General features: G+C 37.3%; 1 protein-coding gene and 2 long non-coding RNA genes across 4 annotated transcripts; 2 read left to right on the top strand and 1 right to left on the bottom strand.

The window, feature by feature from the left end:
- Window positions 1–3,824: 3,824 nt before the first annotated feature.
- Window positions 3,825–5,646, bottom strand: LOC130745229 (soyasapogenol B glucuronide galactosyltransferase-like). Its single transcript, XM_057597392.1, has one exon. The coding sequence runs from the start codon at window positions 5,584–5,586 to the stop codon at window positions 4,075–4,077; it is 1,512 nt and encodes a 503-aa protein (XP_057453375.1). The 5' UTR covers window positions 5,587–5,646; the 3' UTR covers window positions 3,825–4,074.
- Window positions 5,647–6,198: 552 nt separating this feature from the next.
- Window positions 6,199–9,913, top strand: LOC130745228 (uncharacterized). 2 transcript variants are annotated; one of them, XR_009021606.1, is made up of 3 exons: window positions 6,489–6,821; window positions 7,096–7,217; window positions 7,483–9,913. It is a non-coding gene; the product is annotated as an uncharacterized LOC130745228 (long non-coding RNA). The 2 variants fall into 2 exon arrangements; XR_009021605.1 differs by having other exon boundaries at window positions 6,199–6,821; window positions 7,096–9,913.
- A 735-nt stretch (window positions 9,914–10,648) lies between these two features.
- Window positions 10,649–12,016, top strand: LOC130745227 (uncharacterized). The gene is made up of 2 exons (XR_009021604.1): window positions 10,649–11,119; window positions 11,435–12,016. It is a non-coding gene; the product is annotated as an uncharacterized LOC130745227 (long non-coding RNA).
- Window positions 12,017–27,673: the final 15,657 nt, after the last annotated feature.

Genomic DNA, 27,673 nt, shown 5'->3' with positions numbered 1-27,673 from the left:
AAGTGTTGCTTCTATGACTAAGCACCTCATGGCCCCCGCTTGCTCCAACACTCCAGCCCGAGGGATGGGCCTCCCGATCCCACCTTCGTATGAAACAATGCTGATTGGCTGGTCCCCTCCCCCCGGCTGGCTAAAGGTCAACGTGGATTGCCCTATCAAAGGACCAAACACCTTAGTAGGGCATCCTTTCTGCCCTCTAGTTCGCTTGGGACCTTAGAATTCTGAGAATCATCATCGAGAGCAACTCCTCCACTGCGATCAAGGTCATCTTGGAAGGCTGCCAGGACAAACCACCCTTATGCATCATTTGTCCTCATTGCCAAAGCCTGGAAAGAAAAACCTTGGGCCCTGGAATTCTCTCATACTAGAAGAGAAGGCAACATCCTAGCATATTTCCTCGCCAACCATGGGATCACCTTTGACCATGGAATACATGTCCTCCGAGCTCCCTAGCTAGGTTGTAACCTCCTCTTGTTGGGAGATAGCCCAGGAGTACCCTTCCCTAGGCTTGTCTTAGTTTAATTTCGGGGCTTGCCCCACATTTTCACAAAAAAAGCCCAATAAGAAAAGAAAAATACCCATCCAATGTCAATCTAAATCACATAGATAAATGTGACCCTCACTTTAGTCGGGGTCCAAATTAAAGCAAGACACCGAGACCTAAAGTAGATTATTCCACAACAAACCACCCAAATTGGGACCACCTCAAAGCATTTTCTCCTAATCCCTAGAAATCATCATACTTCTTATATATCATGAAGAGATGCCTTGAAACACCAATAAGTCATTAGAGTTCCAAAAACACCCATGTCACACAAAATACAAATGTTTTAAACACTAAACACATTGACCAAACTCCCTTGAAGAGTATTACAAGGGAGCCTGGTTAATGAGTTTCTTTGATAAACAATATGTTGAAGACAATGTGTGTAGTGTCTTTGATATAAGTACCTTTGATATATCTTTTGTGTGGCACGTAAGAAAAGAAAACCTAAAGATAAATGTACTTACACATTATATTTTTATATTGTTCTCCTCATAAATTTCTTGAACTGACTTGATTTTGTTTTGATTTGATGATATAAAAGAGGTTTCACTGCTAAAAGAATCCAAGACTTCGAGGATTCCAAATTACAAGGGAATCTTGAGAAAAAGATAGAGTCAAACTCAGCCAAAGAGTCCCAAAATCCAAAAAAAAACTCTAGTAGCAAGAAGAAGGCTTCAAGCTTATCCAAGGAGTCTCTGAAACCCAAAAAGACCTGAAGAGCATGAAAATATGTTTTTTTTAATGGAGGGTACTTTGGGAATTTTAAAAAGTGGGGAGGGGTGGGAATTGTTGTGATAGGGTGGGAAGAAAAACTCCCTAATTCTAATTAGTCGATAGCAAAAACAGTATTTAAAGTAATGCACATAAATTTTATTTTTAATGAAAGTCAACGACAAATGCTAAAACTACATATTTTTGTGTAAATAAGAACTAAAATAAAGAAATGAAAGTGTGGCGATAAAAATTAGAAGATTGTATTTATGCCTAATTTTAAAGACCATTTCTCTTTTAAAGATATTTGATTTTAAAGTTTTAACGTAATGATACGTGTACCACTATACAACATTGAGATGGATTTGACTCATTTAAAGTGAGAGAGTCACTTTAGTTCACAACCATTATTATTAGTTACAATTTTTTTAAAAAAAATCAATAAATTAACTCAATCAATGACTATAATAACTTAATTTATCTTCTAAAGTGAATTACGTCTCTTCTTTTTCTACCTCTCCGTTATTCTATATCCCTTTATTAATGTTAGGGCTCGTTTGGTATGCCGTATTAGGCATGATTGTATAAGTTTATACAATACATTATGTGTTTATCCATTGTTTGGTGCTAACATTGTATTGTAGAAGCTTATCCATCAACCCACCCTTATACATCAAAATGATGTATTATTTAATCCACCATGTAGGTGATGGATAAGGCCTGATATGACGTATAAGCCACCATCACCACCACCCTCCACTGCTTCCACCATTCACCCTCAACCACCACTACTGCGACCGCCACCCTCCTCCACTGCCGCTGCCACCACCCTACGGCCACCACAACCACCGCTCTCCACCACCACTACAATCGCCAACGCAACCACAACCACCATTGGCGCCACCACCCAACCGCCACCACAACCACCGTCCTCCACTGCTGACACCATCACCGCCGATACCACCACTATTCATTCTCCACCACCACCGCTACCATCACCGCCACCTTCCACCGCCACCACCACCACCACCTTACCGCCACCAACACCACCACCACCACCCTACCGCCACCAACACCCTACTGCCACCACAACCACCCTACGACCGCCACCGCCACCACCACCGACACCCTACAGCCACCACAACCATCGTTCTCCTCCACCACCACCACCACCCTACCGACACCAACGCCCTATTTTCACCACAACCACCGTCCTCCTCCACTACCATCACCACCGCCACCCTACCGTTGTCGCCACCACCACGCCGTCGACACTACCACCTCCACATTCAGTATTATCACTACCACGACCGTATAACCACATTTATTATCTATCATTATTGGATACTTCACCAAATATAAGATTGCATAAATTTAAATGATATGGTAAGTTATACAGTGTATGACCAAACGTTGTATAGTATAAGAAACTTATCAGGTCTTATACTATCAGGCCTAATACTATCAGGTCTTATACTATCAGGCCTTATACTATACGTCACACCAAACGGGCCCTGAAATTTTTAGTAATCTATGTTATGGTGTGAAGAGGTATACTTTACGATTATGATATGAGAGATAACATGAATATATATATTTTTTATGGGGTTGTCTAAATGACCTATATGAGTTACTAACCCAAACTCAATTGACCAATATGATTTTTTATAAATAAATTAATAAATAAAATATAAAATTTCTAACTCATTAATCTTCAATGTAATTAGAGACGATGAGTTATTTAATCCAAACTTTCTCATGAGTCCTTAGACAAACCTCATTTATGGGGTGAGGTTGTCTAAATGACTCATGTGAGTTACTAACTCATGACTCAATGGACCAATAAGATTTTTTATAAAAAAATAATAAAAAAAATAAAAAAATTCAAACTCACTCATCTTCAATATAATTAGACGAGTTATTTCAAAGTTTCAATGAGTCATTTATTTAGAGAACCCCTCACATATTACCTTCTCTACTCTCTAGTTCTCCTCAACCTACGTACGTTCCTGAGATTTAACATTTTATTTCAAAAGCAATATTCTTCTTGACTTCTTCAATAGATTTCACCTTGCCTTCGTCGAACAGAAATTCTCTCTGGTTCTTGCTCCACCCATGCGCTCTGCGATTCTGCCGCCACATTCATGCTCTCTGACGAACCCTTCAAGCTTCCAAAGAAGAATGTAATTGACATTTTGCATTTTAGGTTATCATAAAGTTCATCATTTTGGGTATAATTGCAAGTTGCTTATGACTTTATTGCTGAATTTAACTTGAATAGTTATTCTGAATCCTTTGAAAGCATTTTGTTAACTCCTAATTTCAATTTTTGCTTAATAATTAAACATGTCATTCACATGTTTTTCTCTATTCTTGGAGCATGTCAGGTTCTTAAAAGTGTAGAGCATAACATGGTTTATGAGGTATAACTTGAAGAAGAAGATATAGAGTTGAAGCTAGAACATGAGACAGGGTTTATGGCAGGTTCTCATTCACATGTTTTTCTCTATTCTTGGAGTCATGTATGTCTGAAGGAAATTATTCTATCTACAATGTGTCTTTGGAAAATAAAAACCAATGATTAGCATGATTGTAGTTGATACCAAATTGTAGACAACATGTCAAATCACTCAAATTACAATTTTCCTGAAGCCACCCCATTTATTTAGTGTGCATTTTATCTAGAATATAGTTTATTTGCTTGAGGACAAGCAATTGTTAGGAATACAAAAAACACTCGGATAATTAGGCTGGTGAAATCATACTTCATACCAAATTGAAAACATGATATCAAAATACTAAATTTAAAATTGTCTCTAAGTCTTCCCTTTTATTTTGTGATTGACCTTTTGCAATTTGACTGACTTCAGCTCTTCAAAAAGTTCTTTCAACTTAGTGTGAGAAGACCCACCAACCTGTATAGCTTTCTTTGCAGCATCACCAAGCTCTTTGGCTTTTCTCCTCATTTCTAAAGACTCTTCTCCACCCCCCATCAATAAAGCAATAGCCTTTCCTATGTCCTCCCTCTTCACTGTCTCATCCCTCAACTCATTCCAGTTTTTCCATTCTTTTGATCCAACTGCCACCCCAATTCTCAGCACATCAACTAACAACTTCTCATTGTAAAATTGCTCAGCAAAAAGAGGCCAAGTTGCCATTGGTAATCCTGCATTGACAGTTTCCATAATGGTGTTCCACCCACAGTGAGTCACCACAGCTCCAATGGCTGGATGCTCCAGTATCAGAAGTTGTGGTGCCCAACCCCATATTAGATAACCTTTGTTGCTTGCTTTCACTCTCTCCTCAAATTCCTCTAAGAAAGCATCACCTACATCTTCACTTTCTTTACTTTTCCTAACCACCCAAATGAAATCATGACCAGAATCTTCAAGGGCATGAGCTATTTCAACTAGCTGGGAGGTGGGGAAGTTGTTCATGCTCCCAAAACTCACATAGAGAACAGAGCCCCCTGTTTTAGAATTAAGCCATGTAAGGCACCCTTCTTCCTTTCCTTTTCCTTCTTCTTTGGCATGCCCTCTACCCTCCTTATCTGAATCATCTTGGTTCACCCATAAAGAAATTGGCCCCACACTCCAACTCTTGGTTCCCATGGCTGTCTTGTAATGCTCCTCATAACTTCCCTCAAGCTCATAAAAGCTATTGAACAATGATCCATAGCTCTTCTTCTCTGATTCTTTCATCATCTTCATCAAATAAGTGTAGCCAGTTGGTGCTCTAAGCCAATCTGGCAACTGCAAACGCGTCATCTTCAACTCATGGGGCAACCCAGGAAGCAAAAAACTCTCAGTATCCGAATCCACCTTGGTATGAGGAGCAAATACTTCAACAGAGTTCTGAGCAGAGTGAGCAATGTAACTTCCACCAACACAAATCAGCCTTGGAATTCCCAATTCAGCTGCAGCATCAACAGTCCAAGGGTAGAACATGTCACTGACAATGAAATCAGGTTTCAGGTCACGGAACAGTTGTTGGAAAGGCTCTTGAAGAAGGGAGAGTCCCTGATAGATTTTGGAGACTATGTGTTGAGGAGTGGCAGCGCTGAAGCTCTCCATTCCTTCTGGCAAACCAGCAACTTGTGGGAACTTGACAACACGGGTTCGAATTGAGTGACCGCGAGCCGAATCGCGGTCGATAGAGGTTTGGAAAATGGTGGCGTTTGCTGGTGTGGTGATTATGGTGACATCCACACCATGCATAGCAAAGAGCCTTGCTGTGTCAACAACGGGAATGAGATGACTGGTTGATATGAAAGGTAGAAAAATGGCCTTCAGCATTTCAGCTTGAACTTCAACAGCAAAATTCTCCATCAGAATATAGAAATGGGAGAAAGTTTCTTTGCTGATATGATAGTGCTAATAACTGATGACATGTATATTTATATTCTAACACATCCTTCTTGCCTCAGCTCTTGCAACAAATTCTATTGTTTATTAACATAAGTATCTTTATCCGCCTTCTAAGGATAGTTTTCTCGACTTTAGGGGTTCAAATAGTCACTTTTAACCACCGCAACTTATACTCATTGGGTAATTTTTAGTTAAGACAATAATGATACTATACACAAACACCAAAAAGTGTAAATCACTCTTAAACACCTCACTTTAGTAGCGATTTTTTATTGTGCACTTTGTTATGATTAAAAATCATCACAAAAATGGGTGTCTAATAATAGTGGTATGCACTATTTCCACTATTTCCATGGTCACCCATCTTTCTAGGGGATGATATTTAAAACATTTTGTCGTTTTATCATGCATGAATAACTCGGTTGAATAATTAAATATTCTTTTTCTTGTTTTTTAATACCCATGCGGATCTCGTTTCAAAAATTTAATACTACTTTTTTCTTTACTCGTTTGAATAATTTAATACTAAACCCAACACGCAGGGACAAATCACATGTTACAGAATAGGAATTTCCAAAATGCAGTTTCAGAATGGTACTATGAATTTTGACAAAAAAAGAAAGAAAGAATGGTACTGTGAACCAGTAGCATGCTTTTTTTTAATACAAGCAGCAAAAGAAAGAACCAGTAGCATGCTTTGCTGCTCTATTATTGTTTTCTCTAATATTCTTTATGGCCTTTCGTTACTGGCCCAATTCTGTTATTTTTTTTATCTTAACTTGAGATTATCTATCTACTAACTTAAAATGCAAGGTGCAATTTCACTGTTCATAGTGCACCATTATTTTTTTTGTTGCAGTTGTTAGATAGTTGGGCCTATTTTTCTTTAGTTGACTAATAGGTTCTATTTCAATAGGTTAGCACTTAGCAGAAATCAGTATCTCCCTTTCTCCTGTGTACGCACTCGACCCTCTCATGCTCTACCGTGTAGGCTCTGTCAGGACCTCGCCACAGCTGGCCTCCGCCCTCGCAAAGGCTATGCCCAAGATGGGAGATCTATCGTTGTAGTCCCAACTGTCCTCATACCTATTCACTGCTGGATCGTACTTTCCCTATTCTCATTTGTTCCTATAGTTGCTCTCATCATCCAGCCAATTTTCATGGCTTTTTACCCATAGCTACGAGTGTATCAATCCGTAAGTACCTTCAAGCTACTAAAACCAGCTGTTGTGTGCCTACTACACCCTATCTCCACCCTTTTTCCTTTACAGCTTTGCTCTTATCTCATCTGAATGCCCATTCTTTTGCTTATAAATTGACCCATTTGCTCTTATCTCATCTGAAGGCCTTGATGCATGCCCATTCTTTCTCAATTAATTTCTGTTTGAAATTTGAAGTAGTATCTTAATTGTTTACATTTTTTAGGGTTTTGATTTCATTGATGATAAAGTTCGGTTCTTTATGATTTAGGATACATTGGGGAGTTTGAATATGTTGATGAACACAGAGCTGCGAAAATCGTGGTTGAATTGAACGGTAGACTGAACAAGGAGATTGAAGGTTGGACTGCTAGGCTTCTCCCTTCAAGACAAGTAAGCTGAAATGCCTTCTTTACTTCATTGCTTTGAATCTGATTGCTTTTTCAAATGTACATTTCTATTAACTTTTGAGATGCCTTGAGGTATTTGATTTGTGCAGTAATATGGAAATAAGTCTTTCTTGATCCCTAATAAGAGCTTATTTAAGTGTTTTCATGCGATAATTTGTGTCCAGATCAGTAGATTAGTTCTAAACAATGATGCATCATATAAAAGTGTTCAATTGTTACTTGTGGTGATTTATTAATTTGTGTTGTAGAATTTTCATGTAATGTTTGAAGAGATTGGTCAAGACTTTGGGCGTTTTCTTATGGAGAAAACAAAGTGCTGGCTTTTAATTTGCGCACAGACACAGTAGTGAAGCCATACCGTGCTTTGTCCAAACAAGTTGAAGCGGCGCTTCATAGTTATCCGATACTCACATCATTTTAAGGATATGCTTTCAATATACTGGTTTTCTCTGACCAACCAATCTTCAGATAGTTAGATTACTAATCAATATGTGGTGTTCAATCATTAATCTGGTCTCATTTCTTAAACTGATTTCTTCAGTCTTATGGATCTCTGCATCATACTCTAATAGGATAAGGATCCTTTCAATTGTATAACAATCTTAACCATGTCAAGTTGCATCATCTTATGACTGACTGAAAAGATAAATTATTGCAATTAATTAAATGGGAAAATAGATGACAAAGGTTTGAATTAATTAAATTATCAAACTGACTAAGTCGTTTGTGCAATATAATCATTTCATTTTAATGTTTGCACCCATTTGTTCCTAAGCTGGCTGTCAACTTCGTTCGTATATTTTAATATAATCATACCTAGGGAGCAGTTGAGTTTTATATTTTTCAAAAGAATTTTCATGTAATGTAGGATGTGCTTAATCCCCTTAGTAATATCAAGCATAGCAGGATCTTTTTATAATGTGCTTCATTTTGTTTGCAAAACCAAGTTGTTAACTATAATTTATCTGGTTAGCAAGGAAATGATGTTTAGGAGTCTAACAGCTGTTGTAACAATGCTCTCCTTTACTTTGCTTTCTAACTTAGTAATTTGTATCCTTTGTTATTATTTGGTTCAAGTGCTGTTAATTTCCTCCAGAAAATGCTATACAAGCCATAAGCTTTCTACCAAAGTGATTTCAAGAAGTGAGTGCTTATCAACTGATTTAAATAATGTTAGGAATTAGGACTACTATTATATAAATGTGTTAAATTAGAAGAATGATTCTGATTCTACTATATATTTGCCAAGCCAAAGGCTCATGCTCCATGTTTTCCCAATTAATTTTTGTACATTGATCACTTAGACTAGGAACTGGATTGGAGGATTGCAGACATCTATGTTTTTAAACCTAAGAGGCTAAGACTTTTTTGCACCTTCTCTTTCCTTTGATGGCTATTGCATTCCATTTCAAAGAAAGATGAATTTTGATATTAAATCAACTTGCAAAGTGTAGTGTGATCTTTCTAGCAATTTGTTGTTAGAGTGGTTTATTTAAGATGCTTCCCAATTTGACTTCTATGTCAGTATTTAAAGCAATTGGCCCAGCTGGAGGTGGTGTTATGTGAGTGTCTCTAGCATTTTTTATACCAAACTTTTATTATTGTTCAAACCTATGAATGCACATATCTAGCTAGGAATTAATATTTTAAATGAGAAAAGGAAAAACAAAAAGGCACTTGCATAGTAATGTAAATGTTTTACATAAAATCTGTCGTGTATAGATTAATTTTAGAGAACATGTATGAAATTTCATGCTAAGTTCCTTAATGATATGGTCCTGTGAGAAAGATAAAGTTTGTACATCCATTAGAGTATCACTTTCCAAGTTATAAAGTCATAAAAGCTTTGAAAACAATTCAACTAAGCAAGCTATATATGTGTTCAGTTTTCCTATACTGAGTTTGGTCAATGCATATTAACTTGGTCACAGAAGCGGATAGATGCATCTTTCCTTCCAGGTATGATGATCAATTCATATAACAATTCAAAATATCCTATATATAATTGTCAAATGCTGAGCTTGGTCAAGCATATGCTGCTTAATATGAAAAAATACAGCAAATTTCTTATGATTTTTGCAGCATAAAGAGTTTAATCCCTCAAATAAAGAGTGCAACTTCTAAACTTGCGAACTCTTATGAACATTTGCACATGCCATTCTTTTTCCAGCTATATTACCTTGAGCTAACTGTTGTAAATTTGACTGCAGGCACACATATGGTCTTCTTTATCCTGAATGTTGTTGCAGGATATGGATTGCTATTGATGTGTACACCATTTCTGAGAGTAAAGAAGAAATCTCCCTCTTAGCAGTTTAGTAAAGCATCCCCAATTCATTAGTGCTTCGTTTGGGGATTGGTACTTGGTAGTTACTGTATATACTGGATCATGGTGATAGGGATACATGTTGCTGATTGATGGTGTTAAAAAAAATGGATTTTAAGTGGAGTTTAGTGCAGCATTTAATGAAATTTGATTCATCATTTGTTTCATGTGTTCTGAGATTCATAGGATTTAACCTGTACATGTGTCTTATATTCACTACCTAGAATTTTCCAATAGTTGTACTGTTTCATAGTATGTCCATTGTTCCAAGAGGTTTCTTATGTATCTATAAATACACATGTACTAATTCATTTTCCACGAAGCCAATAAATATAAATCAAGTTAGTTTCTTAGATTGTTTGTTTGTTCTTCTTTCTCTTTCTTTCTCCTTTATTTCCTTCAAAGCGATATTAAAAGTGTGGTTATTTTTAAGATGTCTAATTCCATTATTTCAATCCCTAATCTTACAAAAGAAAATCATGATAAGTGGTGTATTTGTATTAAGGTGATTCTTGGCTCTCAAGGATATGATGAACCATAAAATGAATCAGCTTTGGATCAGCAACAAAGACACGTTACAAAATAATTGATGGTGAAGGTGCGTCTTCAAACATTGATAGGACTTGGATCCTAAGGAGACGAATCCATCCATGACTATTTCACATGAGTCTTGACTACTACCAATCAAATTGAAACCCACCAATTTCACTTTTTTCTCATTTTTTGTTAAAGAAAAGGACCCACCAATTTACTTAAGACTGAAGACCCGCCCTCCCGCAGCTCAACTTTCTGGGAGAGGGAGACGATTATGTGTGTTAGGGGCGTGCTTCGTCGAGATTGGCACACTCCCATAGTGTGTCATATGATATGGTTATTTTGTGATGCTTAGATATTGATGTGTAGTTGTGTTTCTTTTAGTCTTCTTCTTGCAATAAAAAAAAAAAAAAAAAGAACTGAAGACCCCTCAATTTTTTTTCTAAATCATCAATCACCGCAAGAATAACACTCATTAGCATACACCAATGAGGTAATTGGTTATAAGCCCATGTTAATAAGGCAAAAACTGAATGATGCCTACAATTGAAAAATGTACCAATCATCGTCAAGTAATCAAACGTTATCGCCATCTGCCATTTTGTGATAAATACTAGGCTTACTAATTAGACTCTGGTTGAGCGGATAAAAGTGGGAAATGAATGGTGGAGGTCGTGTTGATCTAGCACATGTTCATCCTCGAACGTGGAGTGAGGTCTCCGACCACGCTTAGTCATAACAACTCTACTAGAAGTGTGATTTTCGCTTCACCGTTAATCCATTAACTAGGATCTCTCCTATCTCTGGTAAACATGTGAAGTGCACCTTCTCAAAGTCTCTTTTGAGTGCTCCAGCAGTGTTGCGGATAATTGAGAATAAATCCATATACTTACTGTTGTGGCAATCTTTTTCCCATCTTAGTAGAGTTGCCTGGAGTTCTGTGAGTACTACCAGATTCATATCATGATATTCCCACCAAAGACTACGGTTGTTGTCTTGAAAAATGTTCATTGACTCTTGGGGAGGTAAAAAAAATAGGGTTGCTCTGATTTTTTTTACTTCTTTTCACATATATAGCTGTTGAATTTAGGCTTGAGGATTGATTGTATTTGTTTACATAGATTTCTCTTGAATTTTTGTTCCCAATTTCTGGTATCACAACTTCTAATGGATCATCCAATCTGTGTGTTTATTTCTAATCCGAGATATAGATGTTCTTGTGCTGTATTGTTATCTTGTGCCTTTTTCTAACTCTTTTTGTGTTGAGTTGTGCCTAGAGTTGGACAAAATTCACATTAGAATTAAGAAGTTTAATGGTGGTTAAATGATGCTTGTGACAGGTATGAAGAGTATGATATCATTGTGCGGAGAAGAAATTCTACAAGGCACGAAGAGTATGATATCATTGTGCAGCCTCTTTTTATTAGTCATAAATGATGGCTGCTAATTTTAAACCATAATAACTATAGGTAATATAGGGTGAAAAAGCTTCCCACTAATTTTCCTTGGAACTTTCTACATCAATTCAAGGTCAAATTATACTGTGTGTGTGAGAAGGCATATGAACTTCTAGATTTTGTAGTATGTGTCTGTCTATAGTAGGATTTCATAATTCTGAAGCAACATGTATGAATTTTTCATCCATCAAAAGAAAAAACATAATTGTTTTTTATTTTGGTAATAGCTACTAGCTAGCTATTATGGATAGTTTATCTCTAAAAATTATTGTAGTACTATACCAGAGTGCAGTGGACATAGAGATTAAATTAACCCATAAGTTTATAATGGCATTATGGATTCAGTGTGGTACTGTGGTTCGATTTAAGTTATGGAGAATCTTCAAGTAGAGGGTGGCTTGCAGGCGAAGTGATTGCTTCACTTCATTGTATGAATGTAAAATTAATTCTTGAACATTTCTTAAATGCTTAGTGTACTGACTATATAGATTTAATGCTTATTTTAAGTAATGTCTAATTTTCACATATTAATTGTTGAACTGTTTGTTGTATGGTGCTTAGTTCTGCTTCATTTAGCTGACAAAGGCATGATACATGAGAGGTGATGGCATGATATATGGTCTATTGTTGTGATATGAGAATCTGTGGTTTTTTGTTGCTGAGACAAAAATGATCTATTGAAAATGGGAAAAGTGTTATAATTTTTGAGAATATGTGGTTTTCTGTTCCTGTAAAAGGAGTAAAAGACCATGTAAAGAGACCTGAATTCAAGTCTTACACAACAATTGATTAATACAATAACAAGACTCTTAATTTATTTAGTTAACTTTTTCTCTAATAAAAAGTCTAACCTTATTAAAACTTGCACTAATTGTTTTGAAACGGATAGCCTCCAGTTATTTCACCGTTGGACAAAGCCTCCGGATGGGAGGTCTTATCTTGCAGTTCTTGTTTGTGAATGTGTTATTCTTTGTCGTTTTTTTTATGTTGTTCGTTTTTCTTTTGTTCGTCGTTCTGGCAATACTGTTGTGGATTTTTTCGCCCCCTCATTCGTCGGTTTAGTGTGGATTGAGGAAGTCCCTCCGGCGGCTAGCCCGTTTGTAGTTTCTGACATTTTAACTTCGGTGCCTACCCGTTCTTAATGTTATTTGATATGTTTCAAAAAAATATATATAATAATTTGAAGATTACTTTCATGTCTTTTATTAGGTCATACTCCATGTCACTTCAAATCTTACATACTTTCATTACTACTAAATATCTAAATCACTATCATAAATTTAATTGAATTTGTCCCCGCATGAGAAGTGGCAAGAGCTGGAGACACCCTAGAGGGTATAATTCACCTTTTTGATGTATCAAAAAATTTACTTAAATTAAAAAATTACTTTTAACATGTATTAATATAGAAATATATGATATGTTTTAAGTTGCTGGTATTGTGAATTTGAACCGATGTTTATTATATAATGTATATCTCTTACGTAAAACACTTAATTAAGCCAACAAATTTAGAAACTAAACCTCCGTGCATCGCACCGGTATAATCCTAGTATTTTGTAAGGGTTAGGGTACCCTGGTACCCCTAATAATAAATCTTTGCTTATAAAAAACGCAGGGACAGACCACATTAGACTTGGTGGGACAATTAAATTGACCTAACATTTTAGTAAACTTATATATATATATATACACACTAAATTATCACCATGATAAATTACTCCAATATCATTCTAACTCATACTATATTCAAAACAAAAATAAATGAGAAAGTTTAACCACGTTGAGGTTTTATTATTTTAAACCAATGGACTTATTTTTATCAGCAAGAGTGGATCAGTTGGTGTATGGTTGTACTAGTTTAAGTAAAGAACATGATAGTTCATTTTGTATAGTTCTACTGAAGCAGTCATCATCTACACGAGTTCGACTCACAATATATAATTGGTAAATTATATGGTACCTTGAATCTTTTTTAGGTGTGGTACCCGCATTAAGTAATTTATTAGATTATTATCATGTTATTCAAGGTAAGTAATACATTTTTATATGAGTTTAATGGAAATACACTGACAGTGTAAATCATGTTTACACAGTCATCCAATAGAAAGACTTCTTTTTGCCACATCATACTAATTTTAAAAATGATTTTGTTTCATTAAAAATAAAAACAGGAAAAAGCAAATCACGTTTTCCCCTTTTCCAGAACTGCAGATTTCAGTCCTTCAACTGCAAAATCAATCGTTCCCAAAATTTACCCACTAGAGGAAGCGAGTGAGGAATTAGATCACAGGAAGGTTTGGTTTCGTGAGTAATTGGGTTTGGATTGAACTTGCATCGTTCTCTTTTCTTTGAGGTCATCACGTTTTCCTCTGTTCCCTCACCATCCTTGACATTCTCTTCCGCCAGATGAAATCCACTCTCTCTCTCTATTCCTTTTTCATTTTCTTCGTTTTCATTAGGGCTTGGTTGTGTGGATAATAATCAATTCAATTTGGGGTTATGGATCATGTATTATATGGTACAAGTGGAGTGGCAAATATCTCACGACACTACCAATGCAGTAGATGAATCTGAGTTAAGGTAGCCGGTTCTGGAACAGGAGAAACGTGTTCTGTTTCTTTTCCCCTAATTTTTATTTTTAATTGAATAAAATCATTTTTAAAATGACTCTGATGTGGCAAAAAGAACCATTTCTATTGGGTGACTGTGTAAACATGATTTACACTGTCAGTGCACCCCAATTAAACTCTTTTTATATTTTACTTCATTTGCCAATTAACTTTATCTCATGAAATTCCACTACTAAAAAAAAGCAATAAAGCGAGGGACAATATCCGTCGCTAAATAAGGAAAAATCGCTCGCTAAAAATTTAGCGACGAAACTGCGTCCGTCGTGGTAAGTGGCCTCACTAAATAATTACCAAGGGATACTTAAATTCGTCGATGAATTTCCGTCGCTAATTTATATATTTTCGTCGCTAAATGGTTTGTTGGATTATCCCATGAATCTGTCGCTAATTCTGACGGAACAGTCCGTCGATATTTACGGGTGGATCATAACAAGTCGTCGCTATTTGCGACGGAACACTCCGTCGCTATTTAAGACGGAACATAGCAATCAATCGCTGTTTGCGACGGAAGTGTCTGTCGCTAACCACCTGACATTATTATTTCCATTCCCTCGCTAAGTGACGAATTTTATTTTTGAGCACATTTTATTTTCCCAGAACAATAACAATTCAGTTTGATCATTTTCCCCAAATCCTAAATGAAGTAATTCAAAATCTACTAGTGGTTTGAAGTTTCACATTCATATTTAAGATCATGTTCATTAACATACATAAACATAATCATAGTAGTGAAGCCATACATAGTCATAGTAAATTTTCAAAAGCATAATTAAAAACATTAGTGTCAAATACATAAATATTCATCTAAATACAAGGTCATCAAACTCAGCATCTAATTCATCATCATCTTTGTTCTACTGATCTGTAGGTGATTGGACTAGTTGTTCAACAGAGCGTGAATCCAATCTATTATCCATCCATTTCCTATTTTCAGGCACATCCATGTTTCTAACACACAAACACAATAAGCAACACAATAAGCAATCAATTAAAATCCTTTCAACAAATATATTACCCCAATAAAATCTTTTACCCTAACGTGTCCTTATTCATTTTTCATATAAGCAACAGAAACCTATGGCACACCCACATTCACCAAATCTAGATGCAAAGTAATTATTGAATAGAGAAAACAACTTCAGACTTCTCTATAATAATGTAAAGGTCTAAAAACATCAATAAGAAAACAAGTTAGAAAAGATGTGACAAGATAAACAATCTTCCACGAGTAAGCATATATAAGGGAGCATATCTATTTTGACAAGTACAATCTTTTAAGATGAAAGAGTTCGAAGATCAAAGGTCAAACCTAAAATTATCCATTTGAACCTGCCAAAGCTTCAAACAATCCACAACAACTCAACCAGGAAGTCTTTTGCACCATTTTTGGAACTGATGTTACATGAGGCTTCACATCAATTCAGCACACATCAATTCAGCACAGGAAAATAAATTTAAAATGACTGTAAAAAATGCAAAACCTGATCATCTTCAGAGCATTGTGGAGACTCAGAACTCCTAATATGTTTGAGTACCACTAGTAAATCCAGCTAAAGGGCTGGTGTAACACCCCGATTTCGGTGGCGTCACTTTAGTAACCAAAAATCAATAAAGTGGAAAAACGTGATTTTTTTTTTGATTTGTTTTAAAAATAAAACACTTGTCGAAATAAAGATTCAACCCCAAAAAGTAAACAAAACTAATGTACAAATATATTTACAGCCCGCGCTGTAAGTAGCAAGCCACGTCACGAGTAACCTCCAGTGACGGGAAAAGTAGCAGAAAGTATCTGAAAGTAGTGCCCGTGGGCAAATATGTACAAACCAGAGTAAAGGTCAAGTATTCCAAATACAGTCCTCCAAACGAAAGTAAGTCAGCCCAAACGACCTAGACAAGACCACCTAGCCCAACCAACTCTCTGTGATCCCCATAGAGAGAACCACACAAAAAGCTAAAGGTCGGGGACCTACCCTGCCCCAAAATGAGAACATGACGACCAGAGCTATAACGCTAATCCTACTCTATCCACCCCAGAGAAGCGTATCTCAACACTCCTCATCCTACACGCTGGCATGGTCGTCGTCTGAATCAGAATCCAGAACGACTAGCTCCCTGTCTGCATCAATCACCTCCCTCGCTACCGACCGGGTCTCAATCCTAGAAACTCCCGTCACCGCATCCTCTACGCAAACGAACACTTCCTCCTTCGTTTGGTGCACCAATGGCACAACATGATAACCATGGGGAGAAGTCGATGTCCTCAAGCGAAGGGTGGCAGCAACGACAAGCTCCTCTGCAGGCATCGCGGGTCCGGAATTCGATCCAGTATCATCACGATCAGCAACGGTGGGGGAGCTCGATCCCGAAGAAGCCCCTCCCACAGACTCCTCCTCTGAGGGGTCCTCGTCGTCAAACGACGACGATGGTGGTGGTACTCCTGCACCAGGTCCACAGTGCACGCCGGGTGATAGGTTAAAGCTGACAGAATAACGCCTCAGTACTCCCTCCGTCAAGTGTCCCAGATGGTCGACGTGGTCCTCCATTATTCTCCCCGAGTAAATAGCTCGGTGGCTAGCGGGGTCAACCACCCATGAGCCGGGGATATCCTGATCTAACATCTCGAACCTAGTCCCCCCCGAGTGGTGGACCATCGTGAACCAATCCGCCATTGACATCGGACAATGGGCGTACAACCGCCAAAACACAAACAGCAGGCGCAAGGGTCAACTCAAGGAATTACATAAATAATACAACCAATAGATAAAGATTACGAGGATAGATACTTAGGTTCAATAGGATTATAATAGCATTGTAAGTAGTATATCCTCCAATGAAACATAAATGACAATTACTGACAATTTAACAATTATCAAGATAACAATTATCAATCACATTCGACAATTAGGTCAGCATGTATGATGAGATGTAATGACATGCTCTGGATAGATGGGAACCATCGAGTCAGTCACCACTGGCCTAGTGTGTAACCTTTTCCGCTCGGGCGCCTCTTACACCAAACAAATGTAGTCAGATCAGCAGTATATCATAGGCCTGCCATTTCCGTCTACTACTAAGAAACACTCTTGGTGTTCTTATATGGAAATTCGGGTCTTATGACCATTTTGGAATCCATCGAGGTCCGGCATCCCACCGTGTATAAACCTCAAAATGTATGAATGGTGCAATATGATTAGCCAAACAACGTCTCCGACCTCACTCGTCACGTCGTCACGTGTTCTAGCTAACTTATTGTCTCTAAAAAGAATACCTTAAGGTAAATGTCGATTCTACGACAAAAGACAATTAATTATAAAAAGAGTGCAATCACCTGTGATGACTTCTCGAGTCATCTGACTCATCCAATTTCGATGGTCAAAAACTGCTCAGCGAGCGAAAGAGTACCAATGTACTTGGAAACTTATAGTTCCCCGGCTTATCTTTTAGATAGCCAAACAATAAGCTGCTCATCGAGCGAAAAGTACCAATGTACTTGGAAACTTATAGTTCCCCGGCTTATCTTTTAGATAGCCAAACAATAAAACCGCTCATCGAGCAAAAGAGTATCAACATACTCAGAAACTCATTAGTCTCCCCAAAACTTGGATTCGACGACACTTCTCATTTTCCAAAACTAATATCCAAGCCCTAAGCTTTCATTTGAGATTGTTATCATTATTTAAAGGGTTCAGAGGTTGTTTAGTGTCTTATGAATTTTCCTTGTAAAATAGTTTTCATTTAGGTTTGTCTCTAATCTTATAAGATTAAAAGATCTCATCATCCCAAGTGGCTCCCAGAGAAGGTCTCGATCCACTAAAATAATAACAAGGGTCCGAACCTCGGTCCGTCCCGTCAAACTTTCCCAAAATCTCATAATGAGTGGGGCATAATTGCGTGTGTTCTTCACTCTGATGTACAACAGATATATGTATAATTGCATAACCAAATGACACAATCAAACAGTCATGGTACATATATCAACACATCCTAAGATTAACCATTTAGCACACAACATGTGAATCAATCAACAACAATCAAAGTGATAAGTAAATCTAAATCAACAATGTCGGCCAAGGCCTCAGAAAACGGAGACACACGTCTCAATTAGTTCACTCGGCCGAAGCCTCCAGAAAACATTTCCTAGTCAATCACAATCAAGTGCATAAACAATAAATCAAGTCGAATTCGATGACAACTAAAGCATTAGCTAGTATTCAGTGAGTAGCCCTCACCTCTAGTTCCTCCAGTGCATTCTTGCAGGGTTCCTTCACGATCCTCTCCTTCCGCTCCACAGAATTCTTCAAACGAACCTTTGAGCGAAATCACAGAATTCAATCACAACAAGCCATAACTAACCAAACAATAATTTCTAACGTTATACGAAGCATTATAAGCTCCAGAGTACGATAACCTAACGCGATAAGACGAGTTTTCGCAAAAGAGAAATTTTCTCCTCCCCCTTAAGGAGCTCTCGGCCACAACACATCAAAATGTGTTCCGGCGCTTTTTCTTCGATCAAACTTGATTCCTAGGTTATCATTAGTCGTAACTAAGGTGAATTAAAGCTCGGTTATCGGATCGAAAACTGCAGCAGGGGTATTTTGGTCAGTGTTTTTAGCTCGGAAATTCAAAATTGGAATTTCGAAAAAAAAATTGGATGGGGTCGTCACTAACGACGTTTATGACAACTAATCCTACTGCCACTAAGCTCAGTCGAAAGTTTTCAGTCCAAAGAGCGAAACTTTAGTCGAAAAATGGGTATTTGAGCAGAATCGAAGCTCTGCGACGATTCGGCGAGATTCGGCGAAATATAATCCGCTAAACATGTTCTTGGGTTAGTAGAGAAGAGGTTTTGACAGAGAAATTGAGTTATTTTGACAGTTTTACAAAAAGCTCGAAACTTTGAGCACAAAAAGACATCGAGAAAAGCGACAGAATTTACGATCAGAGGTAAGAAATAACATCAGTACCTCGAGGTCTACGCGTAGCCACGAACGGTGCAACGATCAGGCAAGAATCGGAGAAAAATTTCTTCTCCTCCTTCCTCTCCAAGCTCGCGGGTTTGATGGTGAAATGGTGCTAAAATTTTTGATTTCTCACCTATTTATAGGTGAGGGAAAATGTGGGAAAATGAAAATTCCGCGATTCTGATTTTTTCTGCGCGTTCCTCTATGAATTCTAAGATAGCTTCTGGCGACAGAATTCCAGAACTCGAAATAGGTTTCTTGGAATTAAAGCAGACGATCCAAAGTCAGTGTGGGTCGATTTAACCCGAAAAAACTACTTTTTGCAAATGATGTCGGATAAGAAAACTTCCTTCTGAAGAAAGATTAGAAACATCGAAAGAAATCGGTACATGCATGTGGAATCTTCGTTTGAAGTTCCGAATAGAAAAAGTCTCCATCGAAAGTTTATTTTAAGGTTCTTGAGCTATCAGGGATTTAGTTTCGGCAAACTTCCGAGAATCAGAATCGGACGTTCATACATTTCAGGGTTTCATGTCGAAACACTTGTCATGGAAAGGAATAAGAGAAATTCTTGTATTTCTCTGAAGATTTTTGGAATTAGTCTCTATAGTGCTTTTAGAGTAAATTAGTCGTATACTAATGTTCTTGCCCTAGGCATAAGCGAATAAGACTCGCGCTATAACTTATATCGACTTTAATACTATTCTTAGCCTTTTGCTGAACTTTCTCCTTCATAAATTTATTCCATTTGATAAACACTTGTTCAGGTTTCCTTCACGTTATATCGAACCTAATCGTGAATAGGAATTTCATCAATTTATTCTAAGCTTAAAAACTTGGGTCTCACAACTAGCAATGATGAAGTTAACACTTTACTATCATATTCCTTTTGTTTAGGTTCCTCCAAACTTGAATCTGCAGCATTGTCATCGGTTAAGGGATATGCATTATTCTCTTTACCTTCACATTTAACATCAAAGTCAGCAGAGTTGGCACATTTAACAAAAAATTTCTACTAGCTTGTAGGTGATTACTACATAATATAAACTTGAGTCAATAACTGTACAAACTCTTAAAGTTTAACATATGGGAAAGTTCAACAATTTTAATCTCAAGCTAATACATCAAACAAAACACTTCCCCTCATTCATAATTTTTAAAAGATTTTATTTTTCTATAGTGCTATTCAGCCTTAACCCGATCTTAAACTATAAACAAAAAAAAAACTCATTTGTTTAACACAAACATTAAGATTTAGGGCACATGTAACAAATTTATATTAGCAATTTAGCGTGTTGATGATTACTAGCTATCACAGAATATAAACTTGAATCGATAACAGTGTTAACTCTTAAGAGTTGAACATATTGCAAAGTTCAACAATTTAAACCATAAGCTAATAATACATCAAACAAAACACTTCCCCTCATGCAAAATTTATAAAAGATTTAATTTTTCTATAGTATTCAGCCTTAAACCAACTCCTCTTCTTACACTTCTCAACTTCAGCAGTTAGTACAATTTTCTGACCACCCGACCACCTCTTTCTACAACACATCTTTGACATTTGTAATAACAGGTAAGTTAATGTATGATATGGTGTTAATAAGCTAAGAAGCCATCACCAATTTCAATTTATTCTGGGATGGCAACCACTCCTATAATCCTAGCTCCCTCAGAAACCTAGGAAACCAATCAACTGCAATGAGCATTTCAATATAGAGATGACTAAAAACCACAGTCACAAAGAACACAGTCATGTTCAAAGAGTCCATGCCGCTAATCCAACATATCTCAGCCCATGTCTAATAATAAAAAACTTACAAATTATAAATTGAATAAAGCAACTAAAAAATAAAGAATTGTAGTAAGATTAGTCACCAGTACCACAATTCTTGGGTTCCACAATTCTTGGGTTGAGTCATCGGCTCCTTGCTTATATACAGATTTGGTAAAGATGGTGAACAATTCACATAAGGAATCTATAATAGAAAGTAGTTGTAGTTTGAAAATTCTCCAATAACCCTCTCCTGCCCTGTTAAATATTAACCTTAGAGAACCCACATGCTATTAAATATATCCATGTGTGATTTCATTTTAAGGATGAATTGCATCCACTTTTGAAATGTCAAGTTTTAAGGGACCAAAAACATATTCTAGTCTTAATTATTTCATGGAAAATGAGCACAACTAAGATTTCCATTTTAGTATCTGATTGTTTACTAGTTTTTTAATGTATAATTAAGTGATCGTTGCCTTAAATCTAAGTTCAACTTCATTGCCTCTTCCACTTATCATTCTAGAGGCCACCATATCAACTTTAGGCTATTCATCCTTAAATCTAAGTTCAACTTCATTGCCTCTTCCACTTATCATTCTAGAGACCACCATTTCAACTTTAGGCTATTCATCCTGATCCTGACTGTAGCACCCTCGTGTCTACCTATTGTTAACACTATCCATGGTATTGATATTCTTTCTTACAAAAATAAATCACAATAGAACTTCAGATTTAAATAAACCCAGAAAATAAGTCTTGCAATTAAAGTAACTATCAATGACAATGTTGAGCCATTCATCTCACACTGTTGTATGGAAATACAATTAGATTTTGCCGTTTGCACACACATATACCTGTTGGCTGTGGAGACAAATTCTCTTAAACAGTATCAGCAGCATTCTAATCCATCCGATTATCAATCTAATCTACTTCTCAAACCCTAATTGGTGATTTAAGGAAGAAGAAACAGGTACTGTAATGTATTTGCTAATCTATAGTTCAAAGCTTAATTGGAGCGTATTGAAGAGTGGGAGAGTGAGAAAGAGTGAAGTTGTAAACTTTAACACTGACAAAGGGAGAAGAAGAGCGAGAACGTTGTACCTATGATGGCGAGGAGAAGATGGGCGTGCAACAGCTATGGCCGTTCTCTCAGGAAGAAAGAAGCGCAAAGTTCAGAGCTTCGATCTTCCTCTAGGATCTTCAAAAAATCACAGGAAGATGGATAGGGTTTCAGTTTCAGATCATCAACTTCGAACCTTTTGATTTGATTTCAGTTCTACTTCTTGAATCGTCGCGGTAAACCGCTAAAAATATCACGACAGAGAATTCAACGGCGGTGACTGTTGACCCGAGATTTAAGGCTATTTTTCTAGTTTATTTGCATACATTTTAATATATTTTTTAGGATATTTCAATCATTTTAGTACACTTTAGGCTTATTTCATACATTTTAATATTTTTATTTAGTTTTAGTATTTTTCTATGTTTTATATTATTTTCTATATATTATTAGGATATATTTACTTTAATTTAGGATGAGATAAGTTTATTTTAGGGTGTTATCTTATTTTTATCTCTTATATATTTTTATTTGCTTTATTTTAGGAGATGATTCGGAGGAAAATAGAAAAAATCCAAGAAATGAGGGGAAATTCGTACCTGACATCTTTCCCAACGGACGAAATCGCTGCAATAGCACCAGATTTCACCTGCTGTTTAATGTAGCGAAAATTAAACCGCCGCGATAGGTCCTTCACGGAACAGAACGATAAAAACCCTATAAATTCCGTTTTGACCTATTTTTTTGGGATCTTTTCCATCTTTTCTCTTCTTCTAAACCTAATAAACACTTGCGAGGTTTTTGGAGGCAATTTCTTGGTGGAGAGGAAGGCTAGGCCCTTGAGGGCCGGTGTCAGAGCCATGGAGGAGGTGACAGCTTCTCCGGATGTCCATGACTCCGTTCTATTTTGGGTTTTGCTTTTCTCTTTACCTATTTTTTTTATGTTGTGACTCTCTTTTAGTATTTGGGATGACTTAATTTGGTTTTCTCTCTTATTCAATATACTTTCATGCCATTATAATTATGAATTGTCATTATTTGATGTTTCTCTCTATGTTTAATGCTTCAATTGGTTAATTGGTAATTTAAAGAGTTTATATTAATTCATAAATAGATAGAGAAATTGATATGAGTTAATGTAGCTTAGTTTATAGAAAGGGGAAAAATTCATATGTCTTAGGTTATTGATTCTCTTTACGCGTTCATGTATTTTTTGCCAATATGATGCTTTTTAGGATTTGCATGACAATTGAGAAGTTGGTGTGAATTTAGTTAATGAGAGAAACCACTTTTGCATCAGTCATCTTAAGAAAGGCATGTCTTAGGTAGGGTTTAGGTTTTCTAGGTGACAATAGGAGACATTAACTCTTAGGTATGAATATCATGAGTTGGAAAAGAGATCTATACCGAGTGACAAGTCGGGATACTCACCTCTCTAGAATAGGATTATCTAGTAGGAACTATTAGGATTTCTTGAGTGACAGTCAGAGATTCTATCCACTAGGACATGAACTTCTTGGGTTAGGAACAGAGCTTGAGAATGTATTATCGAGTAGGTATGTGTATAATGCTCCTTTTATGATCACTAGGGCTTAAGAGATTAAGGCTAGGTTCTTAATGGGTAGATTCGCTTAGCTAAGAAATTAGTGGGTGAATAGCTCTTATCGGCATCTTAAATGTCAATTTCATCTTATAAGAGTATATTGGTTGAGAATAAGTTGTAAATCAAATGAACTCATTTTCCAAATACATTTTCTTCTTTGTTTGCCTCTGTGAAACTTCTTTTATCGCTTTAATTATAGTTTTTCCTTTATTTAAATAAACCCACATTTTACTTTTTAAGCCATTCATCAAACATCTAACTAGTAAGATTAATACGTAGCAACACAATCTCTGTGGAGACAATAAAACCCGATACTATACTACGATTGAGTCTTGAAAGGGATTTGATAGTAGTTAGTGGAGGAAAATCTCTTCATTAAATATCCTTTCATCAGTGACATTGAAGCAGGAGCGACGGTGTTGGCCATGAGAGTGTGAGAGGAAATTTCTGAAAAAAACTGAGACTTAACACTTTTAAACTACTAATATGTATATTTCATAAAATAATGCCAAAATGTACCGTAGATGAAATGGCTAAGCCAAACTCTTTGGCCATGGATGTCCCATGTTCGAATCCCTGAGAAATCAAGTGTATCATTTTAAAATAAAATAAAAATCTTTAGCGACGGAATTAAGACATTTATGACCCGTCGCTATATTTCCGACGGGTGTACACCAGCGACGGTCATTATCCGTCGCTAAATTCCAAGATATGATATTAAAATAATGTTAGTGAGGGAATCAGCGACAGAACTACATCGAGGTTACTAATCCGTCGCTAATTCCATCTCTAAATTTTAAAACATCATTTTGAATTCCAAACCATGAGTCTGTCGTATTCTGTTACTAACAGCGAGGGATTTTTGTCCCTCGGAAAATCACGCTTTTTTAGTAGTGTTCATTTTTTAATGAAAAATTGATGAGTGGTGGAAATGAAAGATGGTGATGGAGATGCGCGTAAAATGATCATGGATGATGGATGAACAAAGCTTAGAAAACACAACTCGGATATCTCACGTCCCTAAGAATGGAACAATGCATTACAATGATAGAATGAAATCAAAATTTTAATCAATACACGAGTCTTTATTATTGAACAAGCTCATTTTACGTACCACGCCTTAATTTGGCTTAAAGTACCACAACAAGTATGATAGGTACACATGGTTTAGTTAGTTAAGTGAGGGAGTTATCTTACAATTAGATAGTTAGTTAAGAGGGTTGGTAAGGTTTGTTGCCTATAAATAAGAAGGGGTTAGAGAATACGAATCATCTTGGTATTCAGTTAGGTTTTGGGTTCTAGAGAGAGTGGTCTCTTTCTGGGTCTGAAGGGTGTTTGGCATCTCTTCTCTCTTGTATCTTCCCCTAGTTCTCAGTTTAGGAATTAGGGATTTCTATCAATAAAATCAGGTTCTATCATTGGTATCAAAGCACCAATTAAGGTGCCCTGGCCAACAAGAAGATCCAACCACAACAACATCCATGGCTAGAGGATTCATGGATTCATTTCCACGTGAGGAAAGGATGGAGATATTTGCTCTTGTAGAGGAATTGCAGAAGGAGTTTGCTGAGAGCAAAAGGGAACTAGAGTCAATGAAGATTCAGTGGAGGGAACTTGAAGAGAGGAGGCAGAAGATGGAACAAGAAAGGCAAGAATCAGAGGCGGCAATCGAGACGGAGCGAACAGCGGCAACATTGTTGAAGGGAACTAAGACCGCAGCGGAAGAGGAGCAAGTTGCAGCAGTGGTTGGGCAAGCTTCTGAAGCAGGAGAAGACTCAACCTCTGCGATTCAGAATACCAACCTTGGAACAGAGGGTGAATCGAAAACTTCACCAGAAGAAGAGAGACAGTACGGTGGGTGTGCAAACACCTGAAGCAAAGGAAGACTTGACCTCTGAGGAGAGGTAGGAACCCAATCTTGAAGCGTCGGAGGAAGAGCGAGAGGCGACGGATGCATCGCCGGCGAATGTGGAGGTCACGCCGATGACAGATTCAAAGATTCAATGTTGAAACAAAGGTTGAAAGAAGTAATGGTGGGATGATCGTTGCAATTGCGACTCAGAATCAAACGGTAATGGAAGGCTCGTTAATGGAGGGATTCCAGAATTGCAACCTTCGTGGTGCAATGAATTCCGATTGGCCTCGATTTGTTGAATTAGGGTTCAAGGGATCGAGAATTCCATAGTTGGGGTGAATGGAAGCAAGTTTTTGCCTTTCCAAAACTCAGATGCAACTGCAAGCGTGGCAGCGATGGTAGCCACCATGGAAGCCGCCGTACGCAGTTCTTTGTGGCTAGAGAAGGCAGATCATCCGTCGACAAAACCACCGAACACATGTGTGCCGAGAATCGCAGTGCTGGAAGAGGAGGTAAACCCGTTCCTATTGATAGATTTTCTGGTCTGCGAGTATTTTCCAAAGTTTGCAGCTTCGGGGGAATAGACTTAGGATAGCAAGCTTGAAGGAGATTGGAGAGTCTCGTGGGTTCTTTTTTATGTGTTAGAATGGTTTGGAGGTAACCAGTATGTGTTGGCAGAAAACAGTGACACCTATAAATTGGGTTTTACAACAGAAGGGTGGAGACAAAACTTTGGCTTGTTGGGCTAACTTTTCTGTTTTTGGGTTAAAACCCAATCTACCCATTCACTTTTGAGGCAGCGGGGAATTAAAAATCATTTCACAGAGTCACAAGGGAAATTACAAATGTTGAGGGTAAGTGATTTTGGTGACTTTCAAGTTTTTGCTGGAATTATGGTGTTGACTACAAATGTGGGCAATGAAGAAGGTAGTGTTGCTTTGTCAAAATTATACTTCACCATTAATTGTGAAATGTATTCATATAATATTTTTGGTAGATTGGAACAAGGCCACTGCAGTACGCAAAAATGGGACGTTGAGGCTTTTATTGCTAGTTTATACCATTTCCAACATGGTACAAGAAAGAAGCATGACAGTATTTGTGGGTTATTAATTGATCCGGGTGGACACATTATGAGGATGGGGTGAGGAAGTCGAAGAATAGTAGTGGCTAAGAACAAGTATTTAGGTGATTTGCTCTATATTGTCATTCTGTGGAGTAAACTTGAGCTCTTGGTCCAAAATGTTGATAATGAGGTTTATGAGCCTTGTGGTTATTTCCCTCCAAAGTTCAAGTATCGACTATTCAGAAATCTAGGGAACCATGATGCTGAGTCAATTGTCACATCCACAATTGCAAGGGAAGGGGTGAATTATGCTATTGGTATTCAAGACATGGCTATAGTAATGACATGGACTGAAATTGTGGATATGCACCAGCAATCTTGAAATATTATGTTGCTCCTTTGCCATGTTGACCACACCAAAGGACATTTGCTAACTTGGAATTCATTAGCTCACTATATTCAGGTTGGAGGGGGACTTTTGCTTTCACCAATTCCTCAAGAGGTTGTAGCAAGCATTGAGTTTCAAGGAGATTTGGGGCATTTTAGCTTGGAATGGTCTGCATTTGAAGTTAGCAGTGGGAAAGAGCCTTGTAGTTGAAGATTATACTAGCTTGATACATCCAAGGTTAAGGGACCATGGCAGAATTTATACTAGTTGTTCAGAGGATTGGTTCAACACTTTATACCAGTTGTTCAGAGAAATTAGTGCTCATTCTAGTGTTGTACTTCTTGAGGACTTATTAGCTGGTGATGGGAAGATGTCTACCAATTCATTCATGTCTGGATCTACTTTTGAAGTTGCTGTTTCTGGGCTATTTTTAGTGGGAATCTGCTTGAAATTCTGCCATATGCCTCTTAGCAGAATGTGTTTTGGGCGCCCAGGGATGATGTTCAACCATTCATACATGACTGAGGCTATTTTCTCCATGCTATGGGATCCAGGTGGAAGCTATGATTGTTTGAGTTGGATCTGTGGTGCGGCTGTTCATTTAGATTGCTTGTACTGTGTCCTTCACCTTGAGGACAAGGTGAATTTTCAGGGGGAGAGTATTGATAGGTACACATGGTTTAGTTAGTTAAGTGAGGGAGTTATCTTACAATTAGATAGTTAGTTAGGACTTAGGAGGGTTGGTAAGGTTTGTTGCCTATAAATAAGAGTTA

This window comes from Lotus japonicus, chromosome 3 (genome assembly GCF_012489685.1).
Source record: "Lotus japonicus ecotype B-129 chromosome 3, LjGifu_v1.2".
Taxonomy (NCBI): Eukaryota; Viridiplantae; Streptophyta; class Magnoliopsida; order Fabales; family Fabaceae; genus Lotus; species Lotus japonicus.
The sequence above is the reverse complement of the archived record's forward strand: the minus strand, read 5'-3'. Positions and strand labels throughout refer to the sequence as shown.